Consider the following 12,967-nt stretch of genomic DNA (forward strand, 5'->3'; position numbering starts at 1 on the left):
CAGGTAAGATAATTTAATTATAACTATTTATTATTTATTGCTAGAAAATTCCATGAAACTCAAAAAAAAATTATATAAATTTGGATGAATTAGGGTAAAATAGGAAAATTAATCCTAGATTTATTTTATTTTCATTTTTTTCTATTTTATTAAATTAGATTTTATTCATATATAATCGTATAAAATAAAGAAATATAAGTTAAATTTAAATTTGACTTATGGTTTACTTGTTCCATGCGGATTCAACATATGCTCAACCTATGCTTTTCGGAGAAATCATAAATATTATTTTATGAATATGAAGCCTTTAACAATGAAGTTATGAGGGCTTTTTTGAAAAGATCCAAAATAAGTTTTAAAAAAGGGGCATCCCATTTATGTGCCTATGCTTGCAATACTGGGTCACCCCCTTCTATTTTTTTCTTATCTAGCCACTCTACCTCTTTTACTTCTTTTCATGCTTGTGATCTTCTGTTTCATATTATGTGATGTTGTTTTCCAATGTTTTCTCAAGGGTACTACCTAGTGTATAACCCAAGGGTATTAGTGTCCTAATGCCCTTGAATGATGAAAAAGGTTTTAGTGTCCTCGGGTTGTTTTATTTTGAAGTGTTGTTTTTTAATGAAAAACCGATTCTCCGTATAAGTGTTCTCTATGTTATAAAGTGATCATGTGCATGTTGACTTGAGCACAACCCTCTAGTAGAATTTGATGGGTATAATGTGGACTTTGAGCTACTCACAACACCATATTTTATTTAAGTTCATCGAATAAAATATTTTCTCATTAGTATTCCGGTGTGATATTTATAATGAAGTCCATTAATATGTACAATGACTTGGTGAATTTTTTATACATCAAATTATCCAGATAGAATAACACTATCTGATCCTACTTACGCAATAAGCATCGCTGTTCTTGTGGCGATTAGTATGAAGACGCTTAGAACAAATAATTGTGCTCTTTGGTGAAAGAGTTCACTGAATTTAGCTCTATGAATCCCTTAATGATATTACACTTAAACCTAGATCAGGTTGATTCATGTCACGATGGTATAAGTGATCCATTGACTTGAGACACAAGGACATCTCATTGGTAGATGACTATGTTTTGACTATGGCTTACGTGTTGGGCTTTGACAATTAACCATACCCCGAGTCATTCAGGAGTCTCACACGTATGAAGGGTTATACATATACGATAACTGATGTTGGTAAAGGTTCCATGAGGGAGTTTGTACATTACTATGTATCTTCTAGGCCTGATGTGTAGCTTGGCACCCCATGGGTTGGAAACTTAACCTAGATTAGATTAAATCGATCCATACTTAATTAATTAATATTTATGTTGATATAGTTACTAAATAAGGTTGACTGATACTCATTATTGGGCCACTAAAGTTATTTACTGAAAATGATACATGGGCCTATAGTCACACCATAATCATCATCAATGTAAGTATTTATGCATTAGGAATCACCAATAAACTCCTCATAGATATTCAATTGTGTTAGCCAATGATTTCATTTTATCTTCATTTTATTGTCTTCTCTTATACTGACGGAAAGGAATCACATTCTGTTACTAAACGTCTTTGTGAACTTCTCGTTGCACTCGAACCAAGACTTCTTATAATGTGACTCATATGTTGTAGTCAAAGTACGACAGTTCGTCCAAAATATATTTTTGTTGTCTCAAATCTAAAGACCACTTACACAACTATGTCGTGAATCAACCTGATTTACAGTCTGGTATAATACCATTTAGGGATTCACACCAATCAATTCAATGAACTCTTTTTACTAAAGAGAAACCACCATCTATCCTTGGTGTTCCCAAAACAATGGATACACGATAGGTCATACTTGTCGACCACATATATTTATGAGATGAGTTTAAAACTATGCTTTAAATACATGTTATGTAAATAATATAATCAGATAGAATTGTTAATGGATTATTATACTGTGCATTCTTAAGTTAAAATTTTGGTCCAAATTGAGAACATGAGTTGAATGTAATTCAAGAAATATAAAAATAATATAGAGAGCATGAATGCAAAATATAGATAATACTTTAACATATTATACTGCAACACATAACCAGAAAATGTTATATTGGTTCATCATATATTGAATAATCAAGATACTTCAAAATATTAAGTATTTAATAAGATTTTGGAAAGGCATAGCTAAGGATAGCTGATTCATTCAGTGAATGATGAAGATCATTAATATTAATAGAAGTTAGGAAATTGAATGAAGACTTTCAGATACACACAACTGGTGAATGAATTGGGAGTAATAAAACATTGGAAATAATCTTAGCCTTTTGTATACAAAAAATATACATTGAAATTTTGAATATTGAGATTTTTTACCCTTGATTCTTGATGATAAAGTTCTTTAACTTCTAATTTACAAAAAAGAGTGCATTTTTTAATTAATGAAAATGGTTACTCACATATTTTGTCCACAGAGATATTTTTCTACAGAAAATTTCCCTTTTAAAGATGAAATGGGCTGTAAAAGTTTCAATAAAATGAAATATAAAGCAAAACCTAGTCCAAGACCTCCCAGAAATCTTTACTTTTTAAAAAAAAATCTTAGTGCAGGACAACTGGGGAGCTGACGACTAGGGGGGGACGGGAATGACAACGAAGGGAGGAGGATGCAGGACGGGTTTGGATAGAGGGATAAAACAGACCGCAAAATCCACACGATCGAATTCGAAAACTTAAAACCTATGAAATGATGGTGGTGCAGCCCTGTTCCTCATCGAGGGCGAGAGTTCTGTCTTCAACCACCGCGACGATGCTGAAGCACCAAATCCAATACTATGAATTCACGTCCGCGTGAAATCTCATGCAAGGAAGAATTTATGGTAACTTCAAGAGATTCAAATCAAATTTGACGGCGGTGGAAGAATCCTCGCGGAACACTGGACGAAGAACACGCGACACCAAAGGGTTCGGGCGTACCTCGGCACTGGAGTGTGTGATGAGGCTGCGGGAAATTCACGTCGTGACGTGACTGGGTGATCTGGGCATTGTAAGGCCCACTGGATGAAATACCTAGACATTCCAGGCATTGAACGGCCCTGGCAATGAATTGATCGCGCTAGCCCGAGCTGCTCGACGGTGAGGACACTTGAACGAGGCGGCGAACTGACGGGCGCTGGCAGCCCAGGCGAGCGGCGGCGCTGGCGCGTGCGGCGGCCTTGAGCGAGGTGGCGGCGCTGGGCGCAGCGTGGCGGCCCTGGCGGGGTGGCGCTGGGTGGCTGGCGCTGGCGGCCCACAGATAGGCGGCCGGCTTTGGCGCTAAACACGGGCGACCACTGGCGAAGCGGCCGATGCTAGGCGCTTGGCGCGGGCGGCCTTGAGAGGGGCGGCCGGCGCTGGCGGCCCTGAGTGGGGCAGTCGGCGCTAGGCGCGGCGACCTAAGTGGCGGCGGCGCTGGCAGCGCTGGAGAGGCGGCGGAGAGGCGGCGGCGTCTGGTGCGCGGGAGAGAGAAGAAAGGAAAGGGGGAAGGAAAGGAAGAGAGAAAGAGGGATGGGAGGTAGACGGCGGTGGCAATCTGAAGGAGAAGGGGAGGCTAGGGCAAGTCCTCCAAGAAGAGTTAACAAAAAACTCAATTCTTGAATTATGACTTGCCTAATTTTTTCTTGGAACATTGGTCTATACTTATAGGCCTTGGAGGAAAGGGAAAATACAGTTAATAAAAATAAAAATAAAAATGAGCGACGTGGTGCGTGTCACGTCAGAGGGCAGTTCTTGATCTGTCTTTGACGACGTGTCAGGATGCGTGAAGGGGCGTGCATGGGTGGAGGCGTGCCTGATGCTGGCGTGTTGACATGGTCCGGTGACGATGGCGGCACGTCCTTAGCAGTAGCGATGACTTCAGATGACGGTGGTGGCTCGTCCGGTGTCGATGCGTTGACGTCGTCGCCACCAAATCTACTTTCTAATCATCACATTTCACCATGCAAAGGAGATTAGAGCAATTTCAATACAAGGGTATACCTACAATTTCTGAAATGTGAGGGTTTCAAAAGCAGAATACTATTTCTTTCTCATCTTCAATTCTTCATATCCCTCCACTCGCAGCGTCTTCTATCTCATCACGCATACGCAGCAACAAGAATGACCGCTTCCATCTGCTCTGCGCCTTGCACTCGCCTTCAAAAACCCATCAAAACCCATTATTTGTTCTTCCGCAGCAACCCAATTCACTGTTTTTTCCTCCCCGCAAACTCCAGATTTCCCATTCGACGCTGTAGTGCTCTAAGAAGCAGCAGCAGCAGCAGATTTGGTAGAGTCAGCGCAATTTCCAGAGTAAATCATGCGGCAACCCCCCAGTTGACGAGAAACTATGAGGTATGTTACGAACTCTGAGGGTGAATTTTCTTTATAAAATTTGAAAGTGGTTACAAGTTATTGCCGTTTTATTTGTTCTAGTTATAGTTCAGTTGATCGATAATGCTGCCGCGGGGTGTGTTTTTTATCGGTATGGACGCCAATTCTCGTGATGTGGTGAGGAAAATATTTAATGGATTAGTCGAAAACCGAATGTTCGAGGAAAACCGATTGGTATGATGAAAAATCTTGGAGCAAATTGTTCTTAGCTGAGCCACTTTCTATTGAAATCAAGATGCCATACCAACGATACGAAACCACTGCTCAATTAGGAAGTTATCATTCTATGGAGGTACCAATGACTTGATATGGATTAATATTACTTATCTATCTTGATGTTTGATTGATTCGGAAATAATGAACATCAGAAAAGGTTCTCTGTTGGCTGTAATAATGTTCTTTGGTGCGTCAATCTTTCTATCAGAAATTGAGCGGTGTTTTCCTTCTTGGGTCAATGATTGTGGCTAGGGTTTGGCGTCCAGGATGTCAATTACGAGAGGATGATGATAAGTTGTCATTATTATCGTCATCCTTTCCGAGGACGAATCACGAGGACGAATCAAGAGAATTAACATGATGACGATGATCGTTGGAGAATATAATTTATATAATTTGATTTTTTTCATTGTGTGCCACTCTTTCAGTCTCATCTCTTTCAGATGACGAGAGGATATTCAAGAGTTGTCATTATCTCCTTGTCATTCATTTCTGGCTAGGATGATGATGGTGATGACGACGACGATGAATTCCTCATCTTTTATTATCATTAATTATGTTAATTCTCCAAGAACTTGGTTTTATACATGCTTAACTGGGATAAGGCTTATTGTTTGGGCAGTTTTCTGATGGTGGTGCAGAAGTGGAGCTGAGACTAGATCTGGCGGCAACTAAAGCTCAAAGCTTTAAAGATATTCTGGTTGATGCAGATGTAACCTCCCTTAAAGTCAGCTTGCTATCTTCTGCTTCTCTGACCACCGTATTTGACGCCACCCGTCTTTATGACAGAATAAAGCCCTCTGAAACCATATGGTATTTTCTAATCTTATATATTCATCTTCTTTTTATTTTTATTTTCTCTCTTTATTCCAATGCGAAGATCCACTATTCTCAGGTTTGTAGATGAGGAGCAGCTTGTGGTTAATCTGAAGAAGTATGATGCAGATTTGCAGTGGCCTGATCTATTGGAAACCTGGGAATCTCTCACTTCTGGAGCAACCAAGCTTCTAAAAGGAGCTTCAATTTTTGTCGTCGGTGATTCTACAGAGATCAACAACGATGTTGCGGCAGTTCTGGCCCATGGCATCGGGTATGACTAACAATTGGGCTTAAAGTTTGATCCTAAATGCACAATAAAATCCATCACAAAATTGTTATTTATAGAGGAATCCAGCGGAAACCCAGATTACTGCAGATTTCATCCCATTAGCACTGGATCAAGGGCTTTATACAAAATTCCCACCCGCAGCGTCCTTGATTTCTTGACATATCACCTGACTCGTGGTTTTCGCTGGTTTTTTCTTTATTATGTAAAATTATAAATTCTCTACTTCAAAAGAAGAACTTTGAAATGTTTGGCTCTGCAGATATACTCCACTGAGCACCAGTCAGATTCTTGAAAAATATGTGCAGCAGACCATTGATTCATGTAAGCTCCTACCCACTCCTGTGCTTATCGTCCTCACTGAAGTTGGATGACCGACACAGACTGATGCTGAGCTCGATTTCAGAATAGGCTGGCCTATTCTGTGATGAAACTCATTATCACGATTTGAATCTGTTCGTGGGGTGATCCAATAGGGGCACTTTAGTCAGTAGGTCTAGAGAGCCTATTTAAGGTTAAATGAAACGTTGTGTGGGTGATCATAAGATCACAGAAAGTAGAGAGCGACCTGGGCTGTCTTTCAACTCTCTCCTGTTTCTTCCTACCACTCTGTTCCCTCCACTGTACTCTCTCTCATACTTATTTTTCTATTTTCCATTCTCTCTTCTTGGAACAACTCTTCAACTACTGTTCCACTGAGTATTTTGTAGAATTATTTGCATCTGATTCAGTTGGATTTCTGTTGCTATCACATCACCATTCACTGACCCTGTATAATCACTTGAAGGGGTAGAGACTGAGGGAGTTGAATCTGTTTCCCAAGGAGAACGTGCTGTGATAGAGGGTCTTAGCAGGTATTTGTGATACTTATGTTATATCAACCCAGCTGAGTTCTATGAATTGACTGTTGAAATTTTTTGCTCTTCTACCAGCCATGTCCGTACTGTCGTAGGTACTCTAGGGGGGCGCTGTGGGGCTGCAAGGAGAGCTGACCAATGGCAGCATCTCTATGCAGGATTTACAGTGTGGCTTTCTCAGACAGAAGCAGGGGGTGAGTTCTCATTTGATAGGTCCAAAAGGCTTAAGTTTCTTTGACTTTTTAACTGAGTCGACTCGTTCTTGAGGGCAGACGAAGACTCAGCTAAGGACGAGGTTAGGCAGGAGGTGCAGATGGGGCAGTCGGGCTACTCGAATGCGGATTTGGTGGTCAAATTCGCAGGTTGGGAGCCGGGCTGTGCGCAGGATCTCGCTCAAGCTAGCCTCAGTGCACTTAAGCAGCTCATTCTTTCAGATAAGCAGCTTCCAGGTCTCATTTTTCCTCTAAATTATTTCTTTTCTGAAAATGAAAGAAATCCGGTTAGTTTTGTCCGTTTTTGCAATCAAATTCAACATAACTGAATTCTTGCTATATTTTTATTTTATTGCATGCAAGTCTCTCTTTTGTAGACCTTTCAAAGTTGATTAACGTCTGTGCACAAAATGAAAGAGATTCAGATCTTCAGTTGGTTTTGCATGCAAAATCAAATGTTTTATGTATGATTGTCGTTCTTGTTGTTCTCTGTCTCTCGAAGATGATTCTTTCTCTGAAAATGTCAGCGACCCAGTTCTCTAGAATGTTTCACTTGATATGTCATATAATTGACTTTAGGAAAGATCGTGGACCTTTTTTCCCATCGTTATTCTCTAGAGCCCTTACGACTGCAAATGAAGGAAACTCAGTATTGAAAGCTGCTTCCGCATGTTAAGTCACGCTTGACTTCTGTCACATTGGTCGACGTGTGTTCTTTTCCATCTTTTTTCTTATTTCTCAAAGATTACAGATTTTCTGACAACTTTAAAAGTAACCCAGTTTTTTTCTTGTCAGTTACTCTTGCAAAGTGTAGACAATTTTTTTAGACATGGGTTGACCTTCTTTCTTGTTTGGTGTTTTCTTGTGGATCCCTATCCAGAAAAGAAGAGCCTCTACATAAGGCTTGGATGCCGTGGGGACTGGCCCAACATCAAGCCTCCTGGTTGGGATCCATCCAAGCCCTGATCTTCTCTTAAAGATGAGAGAGAATGGGGATGATGATGATGATGATGATGATGATGATGATGATGATGATGATACTGAGATCGCGGGACAAAAGATGAATCTGCCGATGTCTTGGAGCTGAAGCTATACAGAATAATACTCTCCAAAGAGTGGAAAATCCCATAGGCTGTACACATCTGATGAAACAGAGTGTCCTCTTCTTCTATAATGATCCTGCCATTCTGCCTCAGATCAATTTCCTAGCCTTTGTCGCAGCCTCCTTGATTTGTTCAATGTTGAAAACACCAAAGAAATCATCATCAACAATGGCGTTGACCACAGCAAAGGCAACGTCGTCAACGCTGACTGGCGGCGCTAAGAGAAGGTCTGATGCTGGAAGAGAATTCAGTGGCTTTGTGAAGCTCTCTGTCGCCTTCAGCAGCTTCTCCAGGGGCTCCCCCACCACATCAAGAGGGACCTCAAATCCTTCTACTTTCCTCTTCCCATAAATGAACCCCGGTCTTAAGACAACACCTTTAATTCCAAAAACAAAGACATTAATAACCATTCCCAACATGACCCGGAATAGATGAGATAGAGAGAGAAAAGAGTTTGGGTGCTTGGGTCGGTCATTTTTTCCAATAGCACAAACAGACAGTGCCTAAAGATGACCAGGAATAGAGCGAGACAGAGAGACCAGAGTTTTGATGCTCCAATATTTTCTGAAAAATAATAACCATCCCCAACATGATTTTTTAAAAAAGATTTAAGTAAAAAAATCCAGGTAGTAGGTGGGGGGAGAGAGGGAGGGAGGGAGGGAGAGAGAGAGAGAGAGAGAGAGAGAGAGAGAGAGAGAGGGAGAGAGGGTGTGTGAGAGAGAGAGAGGAAGAGATGGAGAGAGAGAGGGCGAGGGAGAGGGAGAGAGAGAGAGAGAAAGAGTGTACAAACAGGTCCGCAAATCGTAAGAGAAGGGGTTGAAAAAAAGAGATGCCTAAGTCTGGGACAAGGACCTTTGATTTCAAAAAACCAAAAAACATACCCAATCTGACCCCTAATAGAGAGAAAAACCTGGTTTTGGTAATTGGAGAGACTTTTTACCCAAAAAACCAATCGCAACGCCAAACATGACCAAAAATAGAGAGAAACAGACAGACATATAGATAGAGACCTGACTTTGGATGCTTGGTGAGACGTTTTTATTCCGAAAAAAACAGAGGCAATGCCAAGCATGACCAGTTCTAATCTGACAGATACATATAGAAGGAGAGAGACCCAAGTATGGGTACTCGGCGAGAACTTTTCATTCCAAAAAGAATGACGGCCATGCCAAACATGACCAGTAATCGGGAGACAGATATAAATACATAGATGTGGATAGAGAAAGAGACTTGAAGTTGGTTACTTGGAGAGAAATTTTTATTAAAAAAAAAGCAACAGCAACGCCCAATATGAACAGGAATGGGGAGAGAGGCAGACAGATTGATATAGAAATATACCTGAGTTTGGGTACTTGGAGAGGACCTCAGATTCAGCGCTACGCTTGCCAGTAAAGTAGCCAGAGGACAGCAAAAATGGGGGAAGGTTGTAGTCGTGCACAGATATCAGGATGAACTTGGGCACGCCTGTGCTCAGGAACCAGAGAAAATTAATAGGAAGGAGACAACTGTCCGTTGCTAGAATCTTTGAAATTCTGGATTAATAGCACTTGAAAGAAGATGAAGTTACACGTACTTACCAAAGTTCTTGGCAGCATCAACAGCCAAGATGTTTGCCTCGCCATTTATTTTTTTCATCTGCTCATTGCTGCCGAAGCCTCCCAGAGTTGAGACTACGGCCGTTGCACCCACAAGAACCTCATCCCAATTGACATAGAAGACGTCCCCTGATTACAATTGCGAAGTAAATAGGGTTTTTAAAGAGACTTTTAAGTATTTGTTTGGAGGATGATGAGAGAAATATTTTAAAGGAATCCAGAGAGGGAATCTATCAAAGATCAATAAGGTAGAAAACAGATAGGGAAGAGAGGGAAGATGAGAGCAGTGAACATGTTAGCCAGCCATTCTTATTCCATTTACTCCATGTTTCACGTTTTTTTTATTTCTGCACTTTCTATTTGTATGTCGGTCACGTGCTATAAGTGGACCCATGTGAAAGACAAAAGCGGTAAGTTACTTATTCTCTCACATCAGAGAATAAGTAACTTAAGATTGATGGGCCCAGCCCATTTAACTGAACTAGCTGGTATTTAAACCAGCCACTGTGAGAAATCTGATGTGTCATTTTTCCATTCGTAAACCCTAGGTTGATGGGAAGGAGACATGAGGAAACACAGGGGACGCAGCTTAACAAGGTTAAATTGCAACAGAACAATAAAAAACTCGCTGGATCCAGTAATACGGGATTATAATATGATCCTGTCCCATGTCAGGTTAGTTTAGTCAAGCTAGCCCACGAGGGGCATTTCCATCATTTGTCTCGTATGTATTTCCTTTAAAATAGGGATGCCCTCCCTCTAGGAGGGCGGCCAAGAAGAAAAGTAAGGTCAGTTGTCTGTACACTCATGTCTGCATCCCCTCTCTCCCCCTCTGAGGTCCCCATCCCTCGTGATTGCCTCTACCGCACTGCATCTTCAGGGCCCCAATTGATCCCTGCCCTCTTCCGTTTGATCTCTACTTAGATCTTCCGTTTCTACTCTCCAAACCCCAGGAACATCTACACATCTTGTCCAGCCCCCTTTCCTGATATGAGCCTACATCAAAGTTCCTATTAGATTATTACAACAATCAGGCAGAAATGTTTTCCTGCCCAAATGTTAAATGGGCCCTTATGAGGCCTGTTTGGGCCTTAGCAGGACTCTGTCAGACTTCAGGTCATTAATTTGATCAATAGGCGTACCAGAACCAAAGTCAATAAAATAGTGCCACATATTTTGAAAAGTTTTCTGTCAGTATTCCAGAACCCTATCATGTGTATTTCAATCATTTCGGCTTTAGGGCAGTCTGCTTCAAATATATAGTGCCACATATTTTGACTATCATGTGTATAGTCAACAAAGTGTTGAACTTGTGGGGAGATCATTCCAGATCTGTAACCATTCTGACTTCTATCATTCCTTCTATCGGTCTTTTTCTACCCTATCAAGACCATTGCCTTATAGAAACCTACCCATGGTATCTTTCATTTTCCAAGCTAAAGAAAACACATCACTATCGGGTGAACTACAACTGAATAAATGACTGACATTTTCTCTAAAAGTTGCACCGAAACTTCACCGAAGAGGACACTTCCATACAGTTAAAAATCGATTAAAAAAATGATGCAATATGGAATCCGGCAAAAAAAGTAAATATAAAGCTATTTTGAGGTTTCTATACCTGTCACCCATGTTACTTGATCTACCCAGGAACCTGAATACGAGGGTCTGCCAGACCTGAAAGAATTGTTGAACAGTTTAAATCTTCTCCCCATTTTAAGAAAATGAAACTTAGAACATGAAATCCTTGTTTTTAGTCGATTTTATAGAATACCCTGAGTCCAATATAAAGAAAAGCAGATGATGTTAAAGAAATATGTTTAGGACCTGCTGACACTGACTACTTCAATGCCCTTTGAGACTGCAGCCTTGCATATTGCCGAACCGACAAATCCATTACCTCCCAGGACCACAATCTTTATTCATCACACGGATTAGTGAGGGCTAAAAATTTTCAAGAAATAAATCAAGGCAAAAAAGACTCACTCGTTCTGTTTTCACTTCTGCATCAACATCTATCGGGGCGGTAGAGAAGTTTTCACCCACGTTTGAAGCAGCATAACTACATTTGACACGATATCTGTACAGAGAGAGCCGTAGAAGTGACTTCAGAAAACTAAGCCATAGAATTTTTTGTTCTTAATACACTTCTATACTGAGGGTGATGTATATCTGCGGGAGTTCTAGTATTAAAAGTCTTTGGTGTCTAAGGTATCCGAATATTATGAAATGAGACAGAAGAAACAGGCATCTTAACATTTTTTTAATGAATTCAAGCTATATGTAAGTGCGTTAAGGCTTCATAAGCGATGCGCATTTAATGAAAAGAAGATGGACCCAAGGTCATGAGGAAATTATTATTAAATCATGTGAAAATGAGATATTTTTATTTCCCCATCCTGTTGTAAGCAAGCATAATGATCCATCAGCTAAATATACTTTTTATTAAATGAGAAAACATATTAGTTGAAAATGTTTCTACAGTTTCCAGCGGAAGAACCTAATAAACATTAAAAAAGGAAGTATTTCGTCACAGAAATAGAAGACATGCAAAACCAAATTCCTTTACGAAAGAAAAGAAGCTTAGAGAACTAAAAAAACCTCAGAAATAAAATTAAAAGGCGTGGATATAGGATAAAACAACTCGAATGAAGGAAAGCATTGTCTCTTAAATGCAGGAAATGTCTTGGAAATTCAAACGAGAAAGTTTTTCTTGTGGCCCATAGATTTCAACGGAACTCGGTTAGCACTTCAGACTTTCACCAGAATCACCCATTGAATGACATGTTCCTTCTCCGAACCATCAAAAATAAAATCAAGAAATTCACTTAAAAGAATCTTGGAGAGCCAGGGAAGGAAAATGGACTGGACAGTAACCTCGTCGCCGGGTAGGAAGAAATGGGTCTCCTCGGAAAATGACAAGGCACAGAAACCTGCCCAGAAACAGCCGAAACGCCCACAACTGATGGAAAAAACGGGCCGACAATGGCAGGAGCGAAGCTCCGAGCACCAAGAAGACGCATAGCGTAGCAAAGTGAAGTTTCTACCACTTCTTCTTCTTCTTCTTCTTCTTCTTCTTCTTCTGCTTCTTCTTCTTCTTCTTCTTCCTCTTGATTTCTCTTCTTCTTCTTCTTCTCTGAACTTCGTCTGATCTTCGTTTGGCCTTCAAAATTTCTGGGGTATGTTTTATTTTAAGTGGACTGGGGAACGTGGGATGGAGAAGTTGCCACGTAGCTACAATGCAAATATTTCTGAAAACCGACGGCTAGATTACACTTTGATTTTTTGTCATCATGATAAACTCACCATGATCTTTGATTTTTTGTTGTGGTCTAAAGTACACTGGATTTGCCAAGATAAAATTCATGTTTTTTAGTTTGGACCATTTATTTTCACATTTTCCTGATATTTGTTGTACTCTGGCAAAATGTGAAATATTTCTGCATAAATTTGTACTCGAGAAAG

The 12,967-nt window shown here is 40.3% G+C and overlaps 2 protein-coding genes across 2 annotated transcripts; one reads left to right on the plus strand and one right to left on the minus strand.

Moving 5' to 3' along the window:
- Positions 1-4,096: 4,096 nt before the first annotated feature.
- Positions 4,097-7,999, plus strand: SKL2 (shikimate kinase like 2). The gene is made up of 8 exons (XM_078585902.1): positions 4,097-4,375; positions 5,253-5,443; positions 5,526-5,720; positions 5,998-6,059; positions 6,523-6,589; positions 6,668-6,786; positions 6,865-7,041; positions 7,685-7,999. The coding sequence occupies exons 1-8, from the start codon at positions 4,142-4,144 to the stop codon at positions 7,768-7,770; spliced, it is 1,131 nt and encodes a 376-aa protein (XP_078442028.1). The 5' UTR covers positions 4,097-4,141; the 3' UTR covers positions 7,771-7,999.
- On the minus strand, positions 7,861-12,656 carry LOC144711821 (NAD(P)-binding Rossmann-fold superfamily protein). Its single transcript, XM_078585903.1, has 7 exons — positions 12,380-12,656; positions 11,489-11,582; positions 11,330-11,418; positions 11,124-11,179; positions 9,485-9,631; positions 9,246-9,371; positions 7,861-8,283 (listed from the first exon to the last, which is right to left on the minus strand). Exons 1-7 carry the CDS (start codon positions 12,523-12,525, stop codon positions 7,997-7,999), a joined length of 945 nt encoding a protein of 314 aa, XP_078442029.1. The 5' UTR covers positions 12,526-12,656; the 3' UTR covers positions 7,861-7,996.
- Positions 12,657-12,967: the final 311 nt, after the last annotated feature.

This window comes from Wolffia australiana, chromosome 14, assembly GCF_029677425.1.
Source record: "Wolffia australiana isolate 7733 chromosome 14, ASM2967742v1".
NCBI classification, from domain to species: domain Eukaryota; kingdom Viridiplantae; phylum Streptophyta; class Magnoliopsida; order Alismatales; family Araceae; genus Wolffia; species Wolffia australiana.

Bases quoted from the DNA above. Each gene is read 5' to 3' on its own strand.
- SKL2 (XM_078585902.1), top strand. From the start codon at position 4,142: ATGACCGCTTCCATCTGCTCTGCGCCTTGCACTCGCCTTCAAAAACCC. The intron at 4,376-5,252 runs GTATGTTACGAA...TTGTTTGGGCAG, and splicing joins AGTTGACGAGAAACTATGAG to TTTTCTGATGGTGGTGCAGA. The intron at 5,444-5,525 runs GTATTTTCTAAT...CACTATTCTCAG, and splicing joins AAGCCCTCTGAAACCATATG to GTTTGTAGATGAGGAGCAGC.
- LOC144711821 (XM_078585903.1), bottom strand. From the start codon at position 12,525: ATGCGTCTTCTTGGTGCTCGGAGCTTCGCTCCTGCCATTGTCGGCCCG. The intron at 11,583-12,379 runs GTTACTGTCCAG...CTCTCTGTACAG, and splicing joins TCTTCCTACCCGGCGACGAG to ATATCGTGTCAAATGTAGTT. The intron at 8,284-9,245 runs GTATATTTCTAT...TTGGAATTAAAG, and splicing joins CTCCAAGTACCCAAACTCAG to GTGTTGTCTTAAGACCGGGG.